This window comes from Gorilla gorilla, chromosome 4 (genome assembly GCF_029281585.2).
Source record: "Gorilla gorilla gorilla isolate KB3781 chromosome 4, NHGRI_mGorGor1-v2.1_pri, whole genome shotgun sequence".
Lineage (NCBI taxonomy): Eukaryota > Metazoa > Chordata > Mammalia > Primates > Hominidae > Gorilla > Gorilla gorilla.
The window spans coordinates 63,703,288-63,728,260 of NC_073228.2; the positions used below are offsets into that span (position 1 = coordinate 63,703,288).

General features: G+C 46.2%; 2 protein-coding genes and 1 pseudogene across 7 annotated transcripts in view; 1 reads left to right on the top strand and 2 right to left on the bottom strand.

Moving 5' to 3' along the window:
• Positions 1-845, bottom strand: part of TAOK1 (TAO kinase 1) — a 160,303-nt gene extending 159,458 nt beyond the window's left edge. For 2 of the 6 annotated variants that reach the window (XM_031011033.3, XM_055388590.2), the window contains exon 1: positions 706-845. The gene's annotated coding sequence lies outside the window, so the exon portion shown is untranslated. The remainder of the gene's footprint in view (positions 1-705) is intronic. The other 4 variants (XM_063705863.1, XM_055388589.2, XM_055388587.2 and 1 more) reach the window with 2 other exon arrangements.
• Positions 213-22,316, top strand: LOC129533539 (serine/arginine repetitive matrix protein 1-like). Its single transcript, XM_063705968.1, has 4 exons — positions 213-487; positions 794-1,796; positions 10,856-10,945; positions 21,465-22,316. The coding sequence occupies exons 1-2, from the start codon at positions 213-215 to the stop codon at positions 1,731-1,733; spliced, it is 1,215 nt and encodes a 404-aa protein (XP_063562038.1). The 3' UTR covers positions 1,734-1,796; positions 10,856-10,945; positions 21,465-22,316.
• LOC115934713 (uncharacterized) lies at positions 3,058-3,181 on the bottom strand (annotated as a pseudogene).
• Positions 22,317-24,973: the final 2,657 nt, after the last annotated feature.

The window sequence follows — 24,973 nt, forward strand, 5'->3', positions numbered from 1 at the left end:
ACACCAGAACAGATACACTTCCCATGGACAGATCTCAGGGGAAGAGTATTAAAACGGTACTGTCGTCGATTTAAAACCAAAGGAAAAAGAGTAACCTTTTCAAGGGAAGCGCCATTACTTCCCTCTCCTGCTCCCCCTCCCTTCTGTGTATACATGGGTCTGTGTATGAAGAAACTGCCTTGGACTTCTGCAGCATTGCAGTAGACTAGAGGATGGGGAAGGGGGAAGGGTACGGGGAGAGAAACGCTTCCATCGCCCCTACAGAAGAGGGGAATAGATTTCCTGTGCTAGGGGGTGGAATCCACCCAGCAAGCCACCCAGAGCAGTCTCCCTTCCCAAGAATACACAGACACTACAAAGGAGAAGAGGAGCAAAGGCACCAGAGGGGAAAGGGACCTCGCGCCTTTAAACCGGGGTGCACATCAACCCAGTCTCCCTGTGAGGGCCACACCTTCCTCGAAACATCCCCCTTCCACCACCCCTTCCGGTGACCCTCAGGAAAAAGGAATGGAATTGCTCTCGCCCCTTAAAACCGGAGGGCGCCCAGCTCACCAGCTTCTTCACCCCACCCACAGAATCACAGACCCTCCTTTTCTCCCTCCCCCACCCCACTCCCACATCCCTTCTTCCACACACAGGCCCGAGTGGGCCGAATTTCCCCGCCCCCCTCTATATCCCCCCTTCCCAAAGCAGAGGTGCCCTTACCCTTTCGCCGACAGGTCTGGGGCGGAGCAGGCAGGCGCAGCCCCCTGCAGCGCTCCGGTAGCCGCTACCCTGGAGGGTGAGGAGTGAGGAGGAGGAGGGGGCCTGGCGACAGATCGCCGCCCCCCACCCCCGAGCCCCAGCAAGCCGCCCAGCCCAAGCTCTGCAACAAGGGGCGGCGGCGGCGGGGGGTTGGGGGGGGGGGGCGAGGGGACGACCGGGGTCGAGGAGGCGCCCTCAGCGCTTGGGCTCAGTTAAGATGGCGCGGGGAAGTGCCGGGAGCCGTCTCCGTCGCCGCCTCGGGGGAACCGGCCCGGGCCTCGGCCGCCTCTAGTCCTCACACAGCCGAGGCCCTCTCGGTCCCCCGCCGCGGCCCCTCGGCGGGCGGGCCCACGCGCAGCCCTCCGCCACCAACACCACCCCTGGTAAGGAGGCGCTCACAAAGGGAAGAGAGGCCGCGGGCCGGCCGGCGGACGGCGGGGCGGGGTCCCCCGGGGCCGGGAGGCCTCAGATGTTCGCGAGTGCCTAGTGCTTTCGGCCCGCGAAGGGCGCAGGGCGAGCGGGACCCCTCCTCTCTCCTCAGGCAGGCGGCGGCACCGACTCAGTCTCTTTGCCACCCTCCCTCTCTCTCCCCGAGCCCTGAAGCCACAGAGCCCGGCCGCTGCCCAGCTTCCCCCCCCTTTACCCGACACCACTCCCCTCCTCCCGACCGTCATCCCCCGTCTCCGATCTCGCGAGATTTCCCGCCTGACAGGCCGGACCCTGCGCGAGACACGACTACATGCGCGCGCGCGCGCACTCACAGGAGCGCGCAAGGCTTGCTACGGGCAGAGTTGTCCCGGTGGCCCGGAGTCCCAGCCTCTGTCCAGCATGGCCTCACTGAGTTCGCGGAGCTTCTAATGCCACGCGGGCGTCAGATGCATTCATTTCACCCCGGAGATCTGAAGAAGAAGGGTTTATCTGCACTCCCCTTCCTTCCTGCTTCCCACCTCCAAAGCCCGCCACTGATCCTGCGAATAAGTTTGCCCTGAAGTGTGGAATATCCCATTCCTGCACAACTCGGTTCTACACCCCCTCCCCCGTGGGATTCAGAGGTACACTGGGCAGCGCAATCAGTATGCAGTTGAGTTTTTGAGATTCTAATAGTTGATACTAATTCTTGGAACGACAGTAAGACTTGGAAATACAGATCTAAGCCACCCTATATATTGGTGATGCAGAAAAGAGATAACTTCTTGAAAAGTGTCTGTGGGTTTAGTAGGTTGAGTAATGAGAAGTTTTGGAACAAGAGCAGCAAACAAACTAAAGACTCCTATGCAAAGAAGAAGTAGAGTTTTTATTCTTTTATCTCAAAACTTTTTTTTTTTTTTTTTTTTTTTTAGGGAAAACTCCCTCAGTACTTATTCAAGAACCTAAAAGTGTAAGGCCGGGCGCGGTGGCTCACGCCTGTAATCCCAGCACTTTGGGAGGCCGAGGCGGGCGGATCACGAGGTCAGGAGATCGAGAGCATCCTGGCTAACACGGTGAAAACCCGTCACTATTAAAAGATAGAAAAAAATTAGCCGGGCGTGGTGGTGGGAGCCTGTAGTCCCAGCTACTCGGGAGGCTGAGGCAGGAGAATGGCGTGAACCCGGGAGGCGGAGGTTGCAGTGAGCCGAGATTGCGCCACTGCACTCCAGCCTGGGCGACAGAGTGAGACTCGTCTCAAAAAAAAAAAAAAAAAAAAAAGAGAGAACCTAAAAGTGTACACAAAGTGTAGTCATAAAAAATCTTGGTTCTTTAACCAACAAAACGACTGAAATAAATAAACCTGTTATATGAGTTTCATGAATAAAAATTAACTCTGGGCCGGGCCCGGTGGCTCACGCCTGTAATTATAGCACTTTGGGAGGCTGAGGCGGGCGGATCACCTAAGGTCTGGAGTTCGAGACCAGGCTGGCCATAGTAGATCTGTGCTCCAAGGAAGAAGCATGTTGATCAGGCCTAAGCAATCCGTGTATACAGTGTATGTATGACCTTCCTCTAGTCTGGCTCAGGGATGGGCACATGATCCAATTAGAGCCAATGGGTACAATAAGATTTTCTCTGGCTTTTTGGGAAAGAAACTTTCTTATTTTCTCCCAAAAATGTAATATATATATTGAACTCCCAAAATGGAGTCCAGTGGTGTGATCCTGGCTCACTGCAACCTCTGCCTCCCAGGATCAAATGATTCTCCTACCTCAGTCTCCCAAGTAACCGGAACTACAGGCATATGCCACCGTGCTGGCTAAGTTTTGTATTTTTTGTAGAGATGGGTTTCGCCATGTTGCCCAGGCTGGTCTTGAACTCCTGGCCTCAAAGGATCCACCTGCTTCGGCCTCCCAAAGTACTAAGATTACAGATGTGAGCCACCGTGCACAGCCTATGATTTTTCAATGAGTAATAATCACACCTCGGATAAATCTCATTGGCTACAATACTGCCACTGCGCAAAGTTTCTGAAATTTGATGATGATGATAATAACAAAAATAGTGAAATAGTTAACACTTATTGAGTGCTGATTATATGCCAGAGAGAGTTCTAAACACTCTACTTATTTACTCCTCACAATAACCATATTGGGTGGGTATAATTATTATTCCCTTTTAGAAATGGTGGAACTGGGCCTGGCGCGGTGGCTCATGCCTGTAATCCCAGCACTTTGGGAGGCTGAGGTGGGCGGATTACCTGAGGTCAGGAGTTCGAGACCAGCCTGGCCAATATCGTGAAAAAAATTAGCCAGGCATGGTGGTACACGCCTGTAATCCCAGCTACTCAGGAGGCTGAGGCAAGAGAATTGCTTGAGCCCAGGAAACGGAGGTTGCAGTGAGAGGAGATCGTGCCACTGCACTCCAGCCTGGCCAACAGAACGAGACTCTGTCAAAAAGAAAGAAAGAGAGAGAGAGAGAAAGAAAGAAAGAGTGGCACTGAGGCACAGAGAAGAATTTTGATTAACTTGTCAAAGTTCTTATAGCCAGTTTGTGGTGAAGCCAGTTGTCAAACTCAGCTTTCATCCAGGACCACTGTGTTCTTTTTTTTCTTTTTTTCGAGACAGAGTCTCGCTCTGTCGCCCAGGCTGGAGTGCCGTGGCGCGATCTCAGCTCACTGCAATCTCTGCCTCCCGGGTTCAAGCAATTCTTCTACCTCAGCCTCCTAAATAGCTGGGACTACAGGCGCGTGTCACTGCGCCCGGCTAATTTTTGTATTTTTAGTAGAGACGGGGGGGTTCACCATATTGGCCAGGCTGGTCTCGAACCCCTGATCTCATGATTCACCCGCCTTGGCCTCCCAAAGTGATGGGATTACAAGCATGAGCCACCGTGCTCGGTCTATATTCTTTTTTTTTTTTTTTTTTTTTTTTTGGGACGGAGTCTCGCTCTGTTGCCCAGGCTGGAGTGCAGTGTCACGATCTCAGCTCACTGCAACCTCCACCTCCCGGGTTCAAGCAATTCTCAGAGCCACTACATTCTATTTCCTTGAGAGAATGTAAGGACTGGAATTGCTATTGCCTTTTGCTGTGAAGCCCCAGAACAAAGGCAACTCAGTGGGAAACACATTCTGGAGATAAAACCAGATCACTGAAGCCCTGGAACTAACTCTGTCTGAAGTCAGTCCTGACCCTGGAGTTTTTAGCATTTGTGTGCTAAAACATTCCCATTTTTCTTAAGCTAACGTTGGGTCTGGTTCTCTTTTGTTTGCAACCAAATAGTCCTCACACAGAACTGTTTATTTTTTGGCCTTTCCCACCAGGCTGTGATCTTCACAAGCATATGAATATTTGTCTTATTTATATCTATGTCCACAAACTTAGCATAATGTACATAATGACATTCAACAAATGTTTGCTATCAGTTCAATAATTCTGCAGACATTTTCTCCTATGTGTCAGAAATTGGGTTAGGTGTGGGAGATGTCAAGAAGAGTGAGTGAATGAAAGCTGTTTGCCTGGAGTGTATGGAAGAATAGCTGCTGCAAATGTTAGTGTGACAGAGAACTCTAGGAAAAGGTGTACACACATGCTAGAGTTCTCTGGAGGTTACTGTCACTTTGGCACTATGTGCCTGGCCGATGGGTATTTCTGGAGTCTTACACATGTCAGATGTTTTCAGGATTGTCTAAGGTTCTAAGAATGTCTAGAAGTCACCTGCTTCCCAAACTGATGTACGTATCAGAGTTATAGCCGGTCCTGTCATGTAAATGATGTGTTTTCTGCTATGCTTCTCTGTGTCTCTTGACTCCCAAAAGCATATACTGTAAAATGAATATGCCCTACCCATGTCTCAGACTTATAGTGAAGATCCTGTCTGGATATGAAAGTTCTGTTGTATCCAGGTGATAGCTGCTTTATTTCACCTGACCACAAGTGCTAATATATTCTACTCTAGCTAGCATCCCCACAAAAAAACATATCAGTTAGCCTCACTAGCAGTTCTATTCCACTTGTAGTGAATATCTGTTATTCTTGTCTGTCCCAAATTTCTCCCTCTTCTTCTGGCAAAAAGTACCCTATGGCCGGGTGTGGTGGTTCACACTTGCAATCCCAGCACTTTGGGAGGCTGAGGTAGGTAGATCACTTGAGCTCAGGAGTTTGAGACCAGCCTGGTCAACATGGGGAAACCCCATCTCTACAAAAATTAGCTGGGTGTGCTGGTGTGCACCTATAGTCCCAGCTACTAGGGAGGCTGAGGTGGGAGGATCACTTGAGTCTGGGAAGTTGAGGCTGCAGTGAGCCCTGTTTACACCACTGCACTCAAGCCTGGGTGACAAAGTGAGACCCTGTCTCAAAAAAAAAATTTTTTTTAAGTACTCTACAGTTCTTAGAGAACTTTCCTGTCTGTTGTTCTGTGGAGTTCTTGTGGGGTTGTTACTCTGGGCCTCTTGCTACAGATGGGCACACCGTCACAGCGTGGGCAACCAAAACAGCTCACCCCTTGGTGAAGCAACTGGGCCAGGGAAGGGTACATGACCCAGAGCCCAAGCTGGACCACTCAGATGTTCATTTGGATTTTATATACTGCTTTGTGAGAGTGAGAAGTTTTGCTTTGCCTTTGGGCTCATAAACTGGGATGATGTAAATCTAGACTTTCTATGGAGTTCCTCCCACACAGACCCCATCTCCCTCATCCAGCATCCCTCTGTTGCATAAAATAAACTACCAAGATGCAAGCTTTCCTCCATATGATCTATGTGAAGCCTGCTTAAATTGCTTATAGAAGCATGTCTATGGTTCATAAGCGTCAAGTTCTGATCTCATCCTCACAAAGTCTCAAATGCCTTCGAATTCTACATTTACAACATTCTAGCATTTCTGTGTTGAGTAAATTTATGAAGAGGAGAAATAAAGGGCAAGTTTCATGATAACCATTTACATGGTGCCATATGATAACCGGGCCAGACGTCTGTCCCTTCTTCGGGGGTTTCTGGGCAGTGAGTAGGAGAGAGCAGGTTATGTAGGAGAGGTTGTTTAAAACCTGAATTTTGAGACACGCACTGTCTCTAGTGGGTATAATACAACATATCAGTAAAGGAAGCATTTGATTTTTTTTTTTTTTTTGATACAGAGTCTCACTCTATTGCCCAAGCTGGAGTGCAGTGGCACAATCTCGGCTCACCACAACCTTTGCCTCCCGGGTTCAAACAATTCTCATGCCTCAGCCTCCTGAGTAGCTGGGATTACAGGCATGCACCACCATGCTGGGCTAATTTTTGTATTTTTAGTAGAGAAGGGGTTTCGCCATGTTGGCCAGGCTGGTCTCGAACTCCTGGCCTCTAGTGATCTGCCCACCTTGGCTTCCCAAACTGTTAGGATTACAGGCATGAGCCACTGCACCTGGCCAAAGGAAGCATTTGATTAAAACAGATATTAGAAATTTTCCTGATTCATTTCCTGTGTGTAGACAGTATCCATGACAGCATTCAGTGTTGAGGTGTATTAAAACTAGGTGGCAGCAGTGGGAAGCACCCAAGTCCCCAGTTCACCAGCTGTATCTCCTGCCCCAGTATGGACACTCAACTTTATAACAAAACCCAATCTATAAAGAAAAATACCTAGGGATTGGGAGCTGGGTGTGGTGTGTGGAGAGACAGAAAAAAGGGAGACAGAGTCAAACACTTAACAAAACTTTTTAAGCTCCTGCGGCACTGATTTTTCAGTTACAGGGCCTAATATATTTCTTTTTTCCCACCCTTAAGCTGATTTGGGCCAGGCACAGTGGCTCACGCCTGTAATCCCAGCACTTTGGGATGCCGAAGCGGGCGGATCACGAGGTCAAGAGATCGAGATCAGCCTGGCCAACATAGTGAAACCCCGTCTCTACTAAAAATACAAAAATTAGCCAGGCATGGTGGCGCACACCTGTAGTCCCAACTACTTGGGAGGCTGAGGCAGGAGAATTGCTTGAACCCGAGAGGCGGAGGTTGCAGTGAGCCAAGATCACGCGACTGCACTCCAGCCTGGCGACAGAGTAAGACTCCGTCTCAAAAAAAAAAAAAAAAAAAGCTGATTTGAATTGTCACCTTCAACCACAAGACTTCTTTTTTTGTTTTTTTTTTTTTAAAAAAAGAGTCTTGCTCTGTCACTCAGGCTGAAGTACAGTGGTGATCATAGCTCACTGCAGCCTCGAACTCCTGAGCTCAAGGGATCCTCCACCTTCAGCCTCCCAAGTAGCTGGGACTTACGAGCACAAACAACCATGCCCAGATAATTTTTTATTTTATTTTTTGTAGAGACAGGGTCTAGCCATGTTGCCCAGGCTGGTCTCGAACTCTAGCCTCAAGTGATCCTCCTGCCTTGGCTTACCAAAGTCATGGGATTACATGCATGAATCAGTGCACCTGGCCCCAAAAGACTTCCTACTAGTATATTACTCCTATTTAGTAAAGAGAAGTCCGAAGAGGAAGCCTAAAGAAAATCCCAAGCCAATAAAATATTAACTTATTTTATGTTTTGATTGCCAGCTGTTTGTGTTTCATATGATGTGTGGCAGAAATCTGGTAGGAATTCATGTAGATTTTTTTAAATCCTGGCAGATGTCAGCCAAAGCAAAGGGCATAATAAAATCACCAACTGGTCCTGAAGATACATTCCAAAAACCTCTCAGTCCACAAACATGCTGCCCAACCCTTCCTATAGCCACAGATGTCCCAGACAATCAACCATGATGCACTGATCATGGGATGCCTGCCAGAGGGTAGTGTCAGAGAAGTGGGATGAATATTTACCTCCTTGCACATACACAGTAATAGCTAACACTTTAAAACATTTTCCATGGACTAGGCATGGTGCTAAGCACCTTACATGTTACTTAATCTTACTTACTTAATCTTCACATGACCCTCTGAAGAAGGTAATATTAACCCCATTTTACAGATAAAGAAAAGAATCCTCAGCTTGGTTATGAGAATGACACAAAGTAAGGGCAGCTACCGACATTAGTAAGTGATGGAAGTGGAACTCCAAAGTCAATGTCTTTTTTTTTTTTGAGACAGAGTCTCGCTGTGTTGCCCAGGCTGGAGTGGAGTGGCACAATTTCAGCTCACTGCAACTTCTGCCTCCTGGGTTCAAGCAATTCTCGTACCTCAGCCTTCTGAGTAGCTGGAATTACAGGAGTGAGCCGCTATGCCCAACCCAAAGTCAATTTGTTTTTGTTTTTGAGACTGAGTCTTACTCGTCTCTAGGCTGGAGTGCAGTGGCGCTAATTCGGCTCACTGCAAGCTCCGCCTCCCGGGTTCACGCCATTCTCCTGCCTCAGCCTCCCGAGTAGCTGGGACTACAGGCGCCTGCCACCACACCCGGCTAATTTTTTTTTTTTTTTTTTTTTTTTTTTTTTTTTTGTATTTTTAGTAGAGACGGGGTTTCACCGTGTTAGCCAGGATGGTCTCGATCTCCTGACCTCGTGATCCGCCCACCTCGGCCTCCCAAAGTGCTGGGATTACAGGCTTGAGCCATCGCGCCCGGCCTAGGTCAGGACTTTCTTATATCGAGTTGTATTCTACCAGCTGTTACGTACCTTGGCCCAGTATTTATCTATTCTTGTAGGTTAAAATAGAAGAATATGCTGCCTCCATGTGCAGGGCATTTTAAAAGGATTGGCATTTTAAAAAGATTTTCACAAAATGGATCACATTATATGAGAATATAGAGCTCAAGAAGCAACTCCGTACATGATCAGCTTTATTTTCCAGCCTGTAAAACCACACTTCTGTCAGGCATCCTTCTGTAGACATGTTTGAGTGAGATGGGCAACAGAGCAAGACTCTGTCTCAAAAAAAAAAAAAAAAAAAAAAAAAAAGGCTGAGCTTGGTGGCTTACGCCTGTAATCCCAGCAGTTTGGGAGGCCGAGGCAAGAGGATTGCCTGAGCTCAGGAGTTTAAGACCAGGCTGGGCAACACAGTGAAAACACGTCTCTACTAAAATACAAAAAAATTAGCTGGGCGTGGCGATGTGCGACTAGTCCCAGCTACTCAGGAGGCTGAGGCAGGAGAATTGCTTGAACACGGGAGGCAGAGGTTGCAGTGAGCTGAGATCGTGCCACTGCACTCCAGCCTGGGTGACCGTGCGAGACTCTGTTTCCAAAAATAAAAAATAAAAATAGAGACAGGGTCTTGCTTTATTGGCCAGGTTGGTCTCAAACTCTTGGCCTCAAGCAGGCCTCACACCTCCGCCTCCCAAAGTGCTAGGATTATAAGTGTGAGCCCCTGCACCAAACCTGCTTTTTGTTTGTTTGTTTTAAAAGCTCACAGCCAGCCACAGTGGCTCACAGCACTCCAACCTGGGCGTCAGAGCGAGACTCTGTCTTGAAAATAAAAAAATAAAAATTAACTCTAAGGATCAGAAAAGGAAGCTATCTGCTTCAATGGGATGTGTATATGATTTGTTCTCAATACTACCTCTTGTAGTAAGGGTCCTTACTCTTTGAGTTGGTCATTCTTCTCTTCACCTATGTTGTCAACCACTCTCAAATGGCAACTCCCCCTCAGCATTAAAAACATGCCCTAGTTTCTTCTTCTTTGGGGAGAAAAGAAAGATTACTTTCATCTCTCCTGTCTATAGCCAAGCTTCTTGGAATTCCAAATTATCTATCTTCCCACCCCCCTCTACTAATATTGATCTTGCCAAGGTCAAGACTGACTTCCTGGTTGCAATGTCTAGTGAAGTCATTTAATAGTTTTATTCCTGTCATCTGCAATATTTGACGTCATTGACACTCCTTCCATCTTGAAACTGTGTTCCTCCTTGGCTTTTTCAACACCACTCAAAACCAGATTTCCTTCCACCTTCCTGTCCTGGCAGGGTCCTCTTCCTTCACCTACCCCTTAAAAGATGCCCCTCCAATCCTGATCTCTTTTCCTGAAATTGTTATAGCAAGAATGTTCTCTTCTAGTTATTTCATACATTTGGGAGTGGAAAGAGATTCAGGCTTTCCCTAGTATTTTTTAAATTTTTTATGGAAAATTTCAAACATTCAAAAGGAGTGCAATAAATAATAAACTTCCAGGTGTTCATCACCTAGCTTCAACTAGTATAAACACTTTATCATTATCTTTTACCTCTTCTCCCATAAACCTTTATTCTCCCTGCTGGAGTTTATTTTTTTAATTTATTTTAGAGACAGGGTCTCGCTCTATCATCGAGGCTGGAGTGCAGTGGCACAGTCATAGCTCACTGCAGCCTCAAATTCCTGGGCTCAGACAATCCTCCCCATCAGCCCCCCAAGTAGCTAAGACTACAGGTGTGTGCCACCATGCTCAGCTAATTTTTAAAATTTTTTTGTAGAGATAGGGGTCTCACTATGTGTCCCTGGCTGCTCTTGAACTCCTGAACTCAAGCAGTCTTCCTGTCTTGTCCTCCCAAAGTGCTGGCATTACAGACATGAGCCATCACACCCACTCAACACCCCCTGGAGTATTTTTATTTATTTATTTTTTTGAGACAGAGTCTCACTTTGTCACCCAGGCTGGAGTGCAGTGGCACAATCTCGGCTCATTGCAACCTCTGCCTCCCAGGTTCAAGCGATTTTCCTGCTTCGGCCTCCTGAGTAGCTGGGATTATAGGCATGTGCCACCACGCCAGCTAATTTTTTTGTGTTTTTAGTAGAGCATGCTCAGCTAATTTTTTTGTATTTTTTGTAGAGACAGGGTTTCACCATCTTGGCCAGCCTGGTCTCGAACTCCTGACCTCGTGATCCACCCGCCTCGGCCTCCCAAATGCTGGGATTACAGGTATGAGCAACCTCACCCAGGCCCCTGGAGTATTTTTAAATAAACCTCTTATAAATCATCATAACATTTCGCCTGTATATACTTCAGTATGTATCTGTAACAAAGACCTTTATTGTAACATAACCACAATATCATTATCACACCTTCACAAAATTAAAAAAATTGTTTTCTTTTTTTTTTTGTTTTTTTTTGAGATGGAGTTTCATTCTTGTCACCTAGGCTGGAGTGCAATGGCACGATCTTGGCTCACTGCAACCTCCGCCTCCCAGTTTCAAGCTATTCGCTTGCCTCAGCCTCCCGAGTAGCTGGGATTACAGGTGGGCGCCATTGTGCCTGGCTAATTTTTGTATTTTTTTAGTAGAGACAGGGTTTCGCCATGTTGGCCAGGTTGGTCTTGAACTCCTGACCTCAGGTGATCTGCCCACCTCGGCCTCCCAAAATGCTAGGCGTGAGCCACTGTGGCCGGCCCCCGTCTCTATTTTTTTTTTTTTTTTTTTGAGACAGTCTTGCTCTGTTGCCAGGCTGAAGTGCAGTGGCATGATCTCAGCTCACTGCAACCTCTGCCACCCGCGTTCAAGCGATTCCCCTGCCTCAGCCTCCTGAGTAGCTGGGACTATAGGTGCGTGCCACCACGCCTGGCTAATTTTTTGTATTTTAGTAGAGATGGTGTGTCACCCTGTTGGCCAGGATTAGTCTCGCTCTCCTGACCTCGTGATCCGTCTATTTTTAAAAAGAAAGAAAAAGCAACTGTACTAATTTTTACTATTATTTCCTCTCCTTTTGAAAGGCTATGTTAAATTCCCATACTGCCGTGCCACTTCTGGCTTTGATGACTTTCACTCCATTATTACACCATAGGGGCAACCCGTATTGCTCAGGACACACATGAACACAGAGATTTTCCCCATCACTGCTAAGAGACCCAACAGTCTGCTTTGGAATTAGATAATGCATTGAGAAAGCTAGCATTTCTCTCAGATCAGACTCTTTGAATGATAGGAGGAACATAGGATTGAGAAACTTTCGTTCCCTGGAAGGGAACACGCCAGTTGTGAAAAGCCCAAAGTTGTAAATTGTCAGATGGTGACTGCCTGGGAAACCTATCAAGATTCCTAACAGCTCAGCTGAGAACCTAATTACCAGTTACAAAGAGAGACAGGAAAAACGTGTTGTCAGAGTGCGCCTGGTCAGAGAGAATGAAGTATGATGTCCCAGCCTCATCACCAGCCTCCTTCTTGTTTCGACTAGAACAAAACACATTAGTATAATTGACATTACACATGTTTATTATCCGGAACAAAGGAACCATGTCAAACCATAACTCTGTGTCAGCTGAGTCTTTGGTAATCACATAAACTGAACAATGGCATTTGACCTGATTGTGCAAAAACACTTCCGGGATTCTCAGTGCCAAGGATAATACCATCCTGTACTTAACTTTTCACCTGGAGTTTACACAAACTTCAATGAATCCTCCTAATTTCCTGGAGTGAAGAGGAGCAGTAATCTTTTGTTCTAGTGAAGCCCAGAGAGGGATAAGAACTTACCTAAAGCCACACAATCAGCAAACCAGCATCGTCTTTTCTTTTCTTTTTTTTTTTTGAGATGGAGTCTCTCACTCTGTCGCCCAGGCTGGAGTGCAATGGCACGATCTCAGCTCACCGCAACCTCTGCCTCCCAGGTTCAAGCAATTCTCCTGTCTCAGCCTCATGAGTAGCTGGGATTACAGGTGCCTGCCACCACACCCGGCTAATTTTTCTTTCTTTTCTTTCTTTTTTTTTTTTTTGTATTTTTGTAGAGACAGGGTTTCACTGTGTTGCCCAGGCTGGTCCAGAATTCCTGAGCTCAGGCAATCCATCTGCCTCGGCCTTCCAAAGTGCTAGGATTACAGGTGTGAGCCACCGTGCCCGGCCTCAGCATCTTATTTTCTAAGGAAAATAAATTAGTATCAACCATGCTGCAGCACCAACATGAGGAAACCAGCACTCTTCACCAAGAATCCCTATATTGGGGAAAACCAACATTAGTGTATTCACATGCTAGTTTTTACAAAGACTTCTAGTCTTGCAAAACTCACCCACACTTCCCACTCTCTTACCTCAACTGTATCAGCAGCAATTGAGCGTGAATGCTAACTTTCTCAGTGGGAGATTTTTTTTTTCAGTTGTTGAAAACAGGGACCTGGCACTTACAGCAACAGGGGGATAGAGAGAGAATTAATATTTATTGGGGACCTATTATATTCCAGATAGTATGTTTTACCTCTATCTAATCTGTAAGCCAGCTGGCAAAGTAGATGCTACTATAGATATCATCAGATGCCATACCTGGAGTTCATAGAGTTTAAGTAAATTGCCCAAGCTCACATCTTTAGTAAATGGCAGAGCAGAATTTTTAGCTTTTTATTTATTTGTTTATGTACTTTTTTTTTTTTTTTTTTTTTTTGAGACGGAGTCTCACTCTGACGCCCAGGCTGGAGTGCAGTGGCGCAATCTGGGCTCACTGTAAGCTCCGCCTCGCGGGTTCATGCCATTCTCCTGCCTCAGCCTCCCGGGTAGTTGGGACTACAGGCGCCCGACACCACGCCCGGCTAATTTTGTTTTTGTATTTTTAGTAGAGACGGGGTTTCACCGTGTTATCCAGGATGGTCTCCATCTCCTGACCTGGTGATCTGCCCGCCTCAGCCTCCCAAAGTGCTGGGATTGCAGTCGTGAGCCACCGCGCCCGGCCTGTTTATGTATCTTTTAGAACAGCGTTCGGAGTCTCACTCTGTCACCCAGGCTAGAGTGTGATGGCACTATTTTGGCTCACTGCAACCTCCGCCTCGTGGGCTCAAGCGATTCTCGAGCCTCATTCTCCTGAGTAGCTGGGATTACAGGCGTGTACCACCACGCCCAGTTAATTTTTTGTATTTTTAGTAAAGATGGGGTTTCGCTGTGTTGGCCAGGCTGGTCTCAAACTCCTGTCCTCAAGTGATCCACCCACCTCGGCCTTCAAAGTGCTGGGATTACAGGTGTGAGCTACCGTCCTGACCTAAAGTCTGTGTTCTTTATAATGCACAGTGCTACCTCAGTAGAAGAGAAGGAACTATGGGGACCTCCCAAGAGATAAGGTTGATGAAATGAGCGACTCTGAACTCCCAGTACTTTTGTTTTTATTTATTTTTTTTTTTTTTTGAGACGGAGTCTCGCTCTGTCGCCCAGGCTGGAGTGCGGTGGCGCTATCTCGGCTCACTGCAAGCTCCGCCTCCCGGGTTCACGCCATTCTCCTGCCTCAGCCCCCCAAGTAGCTGGGACTACGGGCGCCCGCCACCACGCCCGGCTAATTTTTTGTATTTTTAGTAGAGATGGGGTTTCACCGTGTTAGCCAGCATGGTCTCGATCTCCTGACCTCGTGATCCGCCCGCCTCGGCCTCCCAAAGTGCTGGGATTACAGGCGTGAGCCACCGCGCCCAGCCAAGAACTCCTAGTATTTTTGATTGTTCTATACACATAAGGATTAGAATTGCCTGGCACAAATAGAAGGCATTTGGGCAAAATACTCCATCAGATTAAAAGATACTACAGAGAAAAGGAAACTGGGTTGGAGAATGGGAGATTGGAAAGGAAATGAAGTGGATGAAGAGAAAGAAGGATCAGGAAGGGAATATGCCTAGGAAATTTAGTGAGTAGCTTGGGGTTGTTACCAGAGACCTTCCACTAGGACCCACAGAACAGTGCAGAAGCCGATACTCTTTTTTTTTTTTTCCTCTCTCTCTACTCACCATTTATTTTGTCTTCTGTAAAAGGATTAGCAGGATGGGCTCAGTGGGAAAGGAGGCCCCTGTGGGATCCTGTTACCAGCCATCTGTGTTCTGTTCTTTACTTTTGAACAAGACAGCTCCAAAACTCTGAACTGGAGAGGGAGTTGGAGCTGCATACAGATCAGCAGAGCTGTTGCTAACAGCTCTGACGCCTGCAGAATGACTCAACCCTCTGTGCCTGGCAGAGTCAGCTGTGGTCCCCTGGAGCCTCCTACTCTAGGGAGAAAATCAGAGATGTGGGGAAGTGGCTTGGGGAAAGGGAAGGAGGACCCTTGATCTTGGGCAGGAATTCAGGCTGGAAGGATAGATTGGGACACTTGAGTCTTCATTTAAGAGTTCCAGCTAATGATGGGGGAGGGATTAAAGATGACAGTGAGGAAAGCACAATCTTCTGTATACTTTAGCTTCTCCCCAAAAAGAGTATACTGTCTGGAGGATGGCAGTCAGTAAAAGCCATATGGCTGTGTCACCAGGAATTCATCCCAAACAGAAATCTCAATCACCTCCCTGGTGAATTTTATTCAGGTACAGGCAGCTCCTGCTGTTCCCTCACTTTCTGAGGAGCCCAAAGACTCTTTTTGTCCCTACAGGGCACCATTAATACTTAACATTTTCAGTGCTGAACAGTTGCTGGCTTCAGACCTCTCCTCTGGTCACTTGCTCAGATCTCTCTTAGACATAGGCAATTAGGAAGAAGAAACCATGCTAGAAAGCTCCTAGGTAGCCTTCCTGTTTGTTCTGGTCTTTGTTGCTTGTGTATGGGTCATGCCAAGAGTTGTCTGGATTAACCCTATATCAGTACTTAAACACCCAGCTCCACCCCGCTCCCCAAACAACCCCAGCCTTCCCTCAAAGAACTTTCCTTTTTATTTGGCTCCTAATCATTCACTAATAGACAGCCCCCCAACTTTGTCTTTTGGGTGCCATGGCAACTCAAAAGAAACGGTTGACACTGCCAATAAAGGCATCTGCAAGAGCTCCCTAAAGCCAGACTCCTTTAAAAACAATAATACACTAGGGAATCACCACTATATCCACCCTTCCTACCACCCCACATACACACCCTCAATTGTTGGCTTTAGGGAGAGACTCACAGTTCTTGGAATAGCTGAGAAAGTAGCTGCTTTGCCCCATATGAAAGGTTTTCATACTGTAATACAATTCTTCCCTTAGACATTAGCCTATAAATCAAACCTACCTACCAGGTGTCCATGGAATTTTTTACAAAATAAGTCTGCATGTGCCCTTTACTGATTTTCATTTTTCTGTGCCTATAGGAAGAATCTGAGTATTTGGTATTTCAGGGATAAACTTCTGGCTAGTTTCCCACAATGAGGAGACTCTTGATGGCCTCATATAATATGTGTGAAAGTGCTTTTAGATAAGTGCTCAAATATTCATATTAACTAGTATTCCCTGTCCTCATTCCCCTTTAGTTCAGGCTATATAGAATAGTAGTTAAGCTCTGGGACTCTGGAGCCAAATTGCCTGGATTGAATCTTTACTTTGTAACTTTTCGTAAGCCTTTCTCTGTGCCTCACCTTTCCCCATCTGTAAAATGAGGAAAATACGAGTATCTACTTCAGAGGATTTTGGGGAAGATTAAATAAATTCAAATCTATAAAGTGCTTAGAACAGTAGCTGGTTTTATATGCTGAGCATCTTTTGTATATCAAGTTTACTACTAGACACAGTATGCTGCTGGGAAACACAGACAATGTAACCTGTCCTCAAAGAGTTAACAGCCTGATATTCTCTGGGTAAAGAGAGACAAACCAATATGTAGGTAATGTGACAAGTGCTTCTCTAAACGAAGAGAGAAAACAGAGGAGAGAGCCAGAAATTTACCCTTAGAGGATGGCTGGGTTTTCCCAAAACAGAGAAATGGTATATCAGTTAGGAACTCTGGGTTGCAAATAATAACTTGCTTCATTTAGTTCAACAATTTTATTTTAAAGATCTATGTCACAGAAACTCAGGAAAACTAAGAGCCCAGAAGAGCAAGAGATGGCATTTTTATTGTTTTCACTCTGATGTTCACTCATTAGCATGACTTAGCTATTTTCCTCCTGGCAGGGCCTCTTCCACCAGTACTGATTGATTCTTTATTCTTCCTTTCAGATGAATGTTCTCTACCTCATAGTTTCTATTTCCTTGTAGGTTTCCTTGATTCCTCATGGCTCTGAATTTATCTTAATATTAATAGCTTTTCTTTAGGTATCATTTCAGCTTGTGTTCTTATCATTCGAAGCTGCATCCTCGGGCTGGGTTCGGTGGCTCATGCCTGTAATCCCAGCACTTTGGGAGGCCGAGGTGGGTGAATCACTTAAGGTCAGGAGTTCGTAGACCAGCCTGGCAAACATGGTGAAACCCCATTTCTACTAAAAATACAAAAATTAGCTGGGCGTGGTAGCAGGTGCCTGTAATCCCAGCTACATGGGAGGCTGAGGCAGAAGAATTGCCTGAACCTGGGAGGCAGACGAGGTTGTAGTGAGCCAAGATTGTGCCACTGCACTCCAGCTTGAGTGATGGAGTGAGACACTGTCTCAAAAAAAAAAAAAAAAGAAAGAAAGAAAAAGAAAAAAAAGGCTGCATTCTCTCCTTTTGCTAACTCAAAATTTAAACATTAAGAGAGGCTGGGTGCAGTGGCTCATGCCTGTAATCCCAGCACTTTGGGAGGCCAAAGCAGGGGGATTGCCTGAGCTCAGGGCTTTGAGACCAGCCTAGCCAACATGGTGAAACCCCATCTCTACTAAAAATGCAAAAATTAGCTGGGTGTGGTGGCAGGTGCCTGTAATCCCATCTACTTGGGAGGCTGAGGCAGGAGAATTGCTTGAACCCAGGAGGCAAAGGTTGCAGTGAGCCGAGATCGTGCCATTGCACTCCAGCCTAGGTGACAAGAGCGAAACGCTGTCTCAAAATAAATAAATAAATAAATAAATAAATAGGCCAGACGCGGTGGCTCACACCTGTAATCCTAGCACTTTGGGAGGCTGAGGGGGGTGGATCGCGAGGTCAGTAGTTTGAGATCAGCCTGACCACCATAGTGAAACCCTGTCTCTACTAAAACTACAAAAATTAGCCAGGCATGGTGGCACTCACCTGTAATCCCAGCTATTCAGGAGGCTGAGGCAGGAGACTCGCTTGAACTTGGGAGGCAGAGGTTGCAGTGAGCCGAGATTGCGTCACTGCACTCCAGCCTGGGTGTCAGAGCAAGACTCCGTCTCAAAAAAAATAAAATAAAATAAAAATAAAATAAATAAATAAAGAGAATCTGGGCCAGGCGCAGTGGCTCACATCTGTAATCCCAGCACTTTGGGAGGCCAAGGTGGGGAGGATCCCTTGAGCCCAGGGGTTCGAGACCAAGCTGGGCAAAACCGTGAGACCCCGTTTCACATATTTTTTAAAAATAATAAGTTTTTAAAAAGAGAGACAGTGTCTGATCAACCTACTCCTTTTTAATTGCCAGATATGCTGGAAATTGCTAGCCAGGTCCTGGATTATCCACCATTGCGTCAGATGCCAATTCTGGTCCAGTCAGCTAAGGCAAAAGGGACATAACTATGGCTACCTAGAGGCTGTCTCTTCAACAGAGGCTGTGGGTGGGAAAGTTTCCCTTGGGAAGGAAATGTGGATGTAGCAGTCATGATGTTCTGTCTAGAAAAGAAATAAGAAACAGCATGTACAAACAGCATGGGAAAGAGAAATGCAGTGTCTGGAGTTGATTCAACAGATATTTACTGAAGGATTGCTAAATGTCAGTCACTATGTAAGGAATAGATAACAAATACTTTGAGGAGTGTTAGGATGCCATGGGAGCCCATTGCAGGGCCATCCGAACAAGACATGGGATGTCAAGAAAGGCTTCTTAGAGGAAGGAAACTCCACATGGGACCAGATAGAGAAGTAGGAATAAAAAGGAGCATGCAGGCCGGGTGCGGTGGCTCACGCCTATAATCCCAGCACTTTGGGAGGCCAAGGTGGGCGGATCACCTGAGGTCAGGAGTTTGAGACCAGCCTGGCCAACATAGTGAAACCCCTTCTCTACTAAAAATACAAAAAGTTAGCTGGGGGCGCGGTGGCTCACACCTGTAATCCCAGCACTTTGGGAGGCCGAGGCAGGTGGATCACGAGGGGAGGAGTTCGAGACCAGCCTAACCAACATGTTGAAACCCCGTTTCTACTAAAAATACAAAAATTAGCTGGGCGTGGTGGCACTTGCTGAGTAGCTGAGTAATCCCAGCTACTCAGAGGCTGAGGCAGGAGAATCGCTTGAACCTGGGAGGCAGAGGTGGCAGTGAGCCGAGATCACACCACTGCACTCTAGCCTGGGTGACAGAGGGAGACTCCGTCTCAAAAAACAAAACAAAACAAAACAAAAAATTAGGTGGGCTTGCTGGCACATGCTTGTAATCCCAGCTACTCAGGAGGCTGAGGCAGGAGAATTGCTTGAACCCAGGAGGCAGAAGTTGCAGTAAGCTGAGATCGCGCCATTGCACCCCAGCCTGGGCAACAAGAGTGAAACTCCATCTCAAAAAAAAAAAAAAAAAAATTAGCTGGGCGTGGTAGCGGGCTACTGTAATCCCAGCTACTTGGGAGGCTGAGACAGGAGAATCGCTTGAACCTGGGAGATGGAAGTTGCAGTAAGCCAAGATCGCGCCATTGCCATTGCACTCCAGCCTGGACCAAAAAAAAAAAAAAAAAAGAGCATGGGATTCCAGGATCTGAAAGAAACTTAATGAGACTGCCAGAAAATGAGGGGGAATAGCAAGAGATATACAGGGACTATGTCATTCAGGTGCTAAAAACTGCAGTTACCATTTACTGAACACAGAATGGAACACTGTGCTCATTACTTTGTATGTATTAGTTTATTTAATCCTCTCAACAATTCTATGAGGTAGGAATAATTATTGTTCATATATATATATTTTGAGATGAAGTCTTGCTCTGTCGCCCAGGCTGAAGTGCAATGGCACAATCTCGGCTCACTGTAACCTCCACCTCCTGGGTTCAAGTGATTCTTCTGCCTCAGCCTCCCCAGTAGCTGGGAATACAGACATGTGCCACCATGCCCAGCCAATTTTTTTTTTCTTTTTTTGTATTTTTAGTACACACAGGGTTTCACCCTCTTGCCCAGGCTGGTCTCAAATTCCTGAGCTCAGGTGATCCACCTGCCTCAGCCTCCCAAAGTGCTAGGATTACAGGCGCCAGCCACTGTGCCGGGCCTCTTTTTTTTTTTTTTGAGATGTAGTCTCGCTCTGTCACCCAGGCTGGAGTGCAGTGGCACAATCTCGGCTCACTGCAACCTCTATCTCCCAAGTTCAAGTGATTCTCCTGCCTCAGCCTCCCTAGTAGCTGGGATTACAGGCACCTGTCACCACGCCCAGCTAATTTTCTGTATTTTTACTAGAGATGGGGTTTCACCATGTTGGCCAGGCTGGTCTCGAACTCCTGACCTCAAATGATCTGCCTGCCTTGGCCTCCCAAAGTGGGATTACAGGTGTGAGCCACTGTGCCCGGCCTATTGTTTACATTTTTAAGATGAGGAAACCAAAACTCAGTGAGATTTACTAATTTACTAATAATCACATAACTAGCAAGTGGCCAAACTGCTAATAAATGAAATTATATTTACTTTGTGGGTCATATTCAGAATATAACGGTATTTATTTTAAGAGCAATGGGAAGCCATTGAAGGGTTTTAAAGCAAAATTGCATTTGGGAAAGATCATTCTTGCTGCAGAGTATAAAATGGATTGTAATGAGCAAAAGGAGACGTAGGGAGACCACTTGGGACCCCACTGCAGACCAGGTGAGAGATGGTATTAACTTGGACTAGGAGGACAACAGTGCTATGGATGTAATCATTCATGTATTATTTTGATCAATAAATATTGAATGAGCTCCCATGAAGAGTGCTAGGCAGTAAAGATACAAATTTGAGGCTGGGCACGGTGGCTCACACCTGTAATCCCAGCACTTTGGGAGACCAAGGTGCATGGATCACGAGGTCAGGAGAGTGAGGCCATCGTGGCTAACATGGTGAAACCTCATCTCTACTAAAAATAAAAAAAATTAGCTGGGCAAGGTGACAGGCGCCTGTAGTCCCAGCTACTCGGAAGGCTGAGGCAGGAGAATGGCGTGAACCCGGGAGGCAGAGGTTACAGTGAGCCGAGATTGCACCACTGCACATTGCAGCCTGGGTGACAGAGCGAGACTCTGTCTCAAAAAAAAAAAAAAAAAAAAAAAAAGATACAAATTTGAGCAAAGTAGACATGGTCCCTGCCCTCAAAGAGTTTCTCTAAGAGATAGAATAGACAGGAATTAGTGGTGAGTTGCATGTGGTACTGATGGAAAATAAGTGGTCTGGGATGATTAACTGACTTCCAGTTGTCTCCGACACCTATGTTCCTTCTACCACACTACTTCCCCGAGGATTTGTATTGTAGATGAAGAGCAGGGGACTGAAGGGCAGAGTTATGAGGGAAGACCAAGGCGAATTTGGGAAGAGCTTGTATGCCATTCTCATCAACTCAGACTTTATTCTGGAAACTTTAGGGAGCCATTGAACATGTGTAAGCCAGGAAATAGCTTGGACAGATATATGTGTTAGCAAGATCAAGATTTCTTATCCTTTAACACTTAGAATTCCTGCAGGGCTAACTAGGCAAGGATGAAAACATGCTAATCTTCTTTTCACATTCTACCCTCTAGTGGCAAGAGGAAAAACAGCAAGTCCAACTCCACAGGTTTGTAAGGAGCAGTCAGCTTTGATTTGCCCTGCACGTCATAGCTCAGAAAGTTTTGCTGCTCATACAATCCTCAGCAAAGACCATCCATTCATTCCGGGATTCCCCCAGCTCACGGACACAGGTCGGTCTCTAACTACAGACAGCCTTCTTCTGGGAACTCTCACCAGCCTGATTTCCAAACTCCCAGTCCACCTTCACATTGTTTGCCTGTTTTCAGTGCCTTTCCTCTGCAGATCTCTCAGTAGGCAGCCGTAAGGAGTCAGCAAAGGCTAACACGGCTGCCCTCAGCTGGAAACCTAGTGTAGTGCCTATTACATTTCTCCTGGAACCACTCCTTGTGAGAAAGGCAATTCAAACTATCTTAAGTGAGCATCTACTTCCTTTTCATCTGAGTTATAAAAGAATAGTGCCCCCTTTGGCTCAAATCTATGCAATGTGGAGGAAGAAAAGGCAAGAGCTAATCCTTGCCATGAATTCATCATTGTCATCGTCACCATTTCACCATTATCAGCAACAGACTCTAGAAACAACTTGGTGAAGGCTTGAAAATAGAGGGTAGGGCAGATATAGGGCAGCCTTCTCAAGGATATCGCCTCCTTTTTTTGAAAAGAGATGTTCTCTTTTTTCATCTTTATTCTCAGTCCATTTGCCCTACAGCCTCTGTGCTTCCAAGATGAAGTTCTGATAAGTGTCTGCTGTGATAAGATAATAAGAGAGTCTATCTATGTAGCTTGGAAATAAACACTGGAATTGCTTCTCAAAAATCCAGATTGATTTAAACACCCTCTGGCAATGTTCTTTTGGCATCCTCCCCAATTTTAAATAACTTGGGTCACAGTTTCCTCCACTCATTGACTCAGCACTTCAGTGGCAAAGTGACCCTCTAAATTTCACCTCAGCTAAGATAGCTCCTCCACCTCCTAGAAGAATGATATTGTGAATTAAATGCTGATGCTGTTTCTGATTTAGCACATATGCACCACCCACAGACAATTTATTCTAGACTTTCTTTTAATGCCAGGTGCTTTAAGATTACTGATGAACAGATCCCTCCCCCATCCAAGCCCTCTATTCACCCGGGAATTTGCGATGGAAATAGTACTGTTGGCTGGAGTAGAGCGGCATACCAGTGCTTCTGAGAGCTGAGTGGCCGTTGCCATGGGGGCGAGTGTGTTTGTATAGAACTGCCTATACAAGGTGGCAGGATTGAGGGCTGCTTTTGATTCAGAGCTGATTAGAGTAGACCTGAGCCAGCCCCCTTATTTTACAGATGAGGAAACTGAGGCCCAAAGATTTAGTTAAATGACTTATTCAAGGTCTGAGGGCAAGGTAGAGACAGAGTTGGGCCTTTTGCAATGCATCACTCTTTCCAATAAAATACCCATTCTGGTTGAGTGGGTGCTCTTCCAGCCAGTTCCACTAATGCCACTATGTTATTACAGCACCATCAATCCAGGTGGAAGTGCCAGGAAACATGGTACAGGCAATAATGAGTATGTAAATATCCTTGCATTTGTATGCATGCATATGTTTGCATCAAATTACACGTGCACACCTGAGGGTGATTGTGCTAACTGGATGTTTTTATAGTTCTCTGATTACTGAAATTCCTTAAACCACCCTTTCCTCAAGTGAAATGCGAATAAGAAATAATACCTATCTCAAAGGATTAAATGAAATAATGAATTTAAAGTACTTAGCACAGTAGCTGGCATAATAAGTGTTTGATATTATATTGTTTCTATTATGTCTTTCTGCAATGGAATGTGTCAGTGACTGCCTTCCAGGCACTGGGCTAAATGCTTTAATTTTTCATTTAATATTTACAACACAATCCTTTGAAATAGGTTCTTTTGTTATCTGCACAGCACTAATGAGAAAACTAGGCCTAGAGAGGTTGAATAACTTGCCTAAGGTCCCAGGGCTAGGAAGTGGCTGAGCAAGAATCAAAACCAGGTCTGTCTAATGTTAATGCCCTCAATTTAACAATTAGGTTGTACTGCCTCTCCTATAGAAAAGAGGAGACACAATGAATCTATTCTAGTGTTTTTGAATTTGTTTGCAAGAACTCTAAATCCAAATACATTAAATACAAATTGCATGTGAGGTGGACTGGCTCATCCATATAAATAAATTTTCATTAAACCCACTGAAACTGTAAGCAAAGGGTTTGTTTTCACTCCCCTTTAATTACAGTTTTTTATAGAGACCCTACTTAGGCATTTTGTATAAGAGACAATTGCCCAATGAATGCCATTTTATTCAATATCTTATTATTTCAAAACTCCATAGGTCTCCTCTTTTTTTTTCTTGCTTTGTCTCCCAGGCTGGATGCAGTGATGCGATCTCAGCTCACTGCAACCTCCACCTCCCGGGTTCAAGCAATTCTCCCTGCCTCAGCCTCCTGAGTATCTGGGATTACAGGCACCCACCACTACGCCGGGCTAATTTTTTTATTTTTAGTAGAGATGGAGTTTCTCCATGTTAGCCAGGCTGGTCTTGAACTCCTGACTTCAGGTGATCTGCCCGCCTCGGCCTCCCAAAGCACTGGGATTACAGGTGTGAGTCGCCGCGGCTGGCCCATAGTCTCCTCTTGAGACCTATGTAAAAAAATACTAATCTAGGCCGGGCAAGGTGGCTCACACCTGTAATCCTAGCACTTTGGGAGGACAAGGTGGGAGAATCACTGGAGTTGAGGAGTTGGAAACCAGCCTGGGCAACATAGTGAGACTTTGTCTCTACAAAAAATAAACAAAATTAGCTGGATGTGGTGGTGCATGTCTGTAGTTCTAGCTGCTTGGGAGGCTGAGGTGGGAGGATTGCTTGAGCCCAAGAGGTTGAGGCTGCAGTGAGCCAGATCACGCCACTGCACTCCAGCCCGGGTGACGCAGTGAGACCCTGTCTGAAAAAACAAGAGGAGTTTAAAACCAGCCTGGGCAAAATAGGGAGACCCGTCTCTCTACAAAATATAAAAATAAATTAGCAGGCCAGGAGCAGTGGCTCACGCCTATAAGCCCAGCACTTTGGGAGGCCAAGGCAGGCTAATCACCTGAGGTGGGGAGTTCGCAACCAGCCTGAACAACATGGGGAAACCCTGTCTCTACTAAAAATACAAAATTAGCTGGGTGTGGTGGCACATGGCTGTAATCCCAGCTACTAGGGAGGCTGAGGCAGTAGAATCGCTTGAACCTGGGAGGCAGAGGTTGCTGTGAGCCGAGATCGCGCCATTGCACTCCAGCCTGGGCAACAAGAGCGAAACTCCGTCTCAAAAAAATAAATAAGTAAATAAAAAATTAGCAAGGCATGGGGGCTTCCATCTGTGGTCCCAGCTACTTGGGAGGCTGAGGCAGGAGGATCACTTGAGCCCTGGAGGTCAAGGCTGCCATAAGCAGTGATCATACCACTGTACTCTATCCTGGGTGACAGAATGAGACCCTGTACCCCTACACCCCCCAAAAAGAATATACCTAT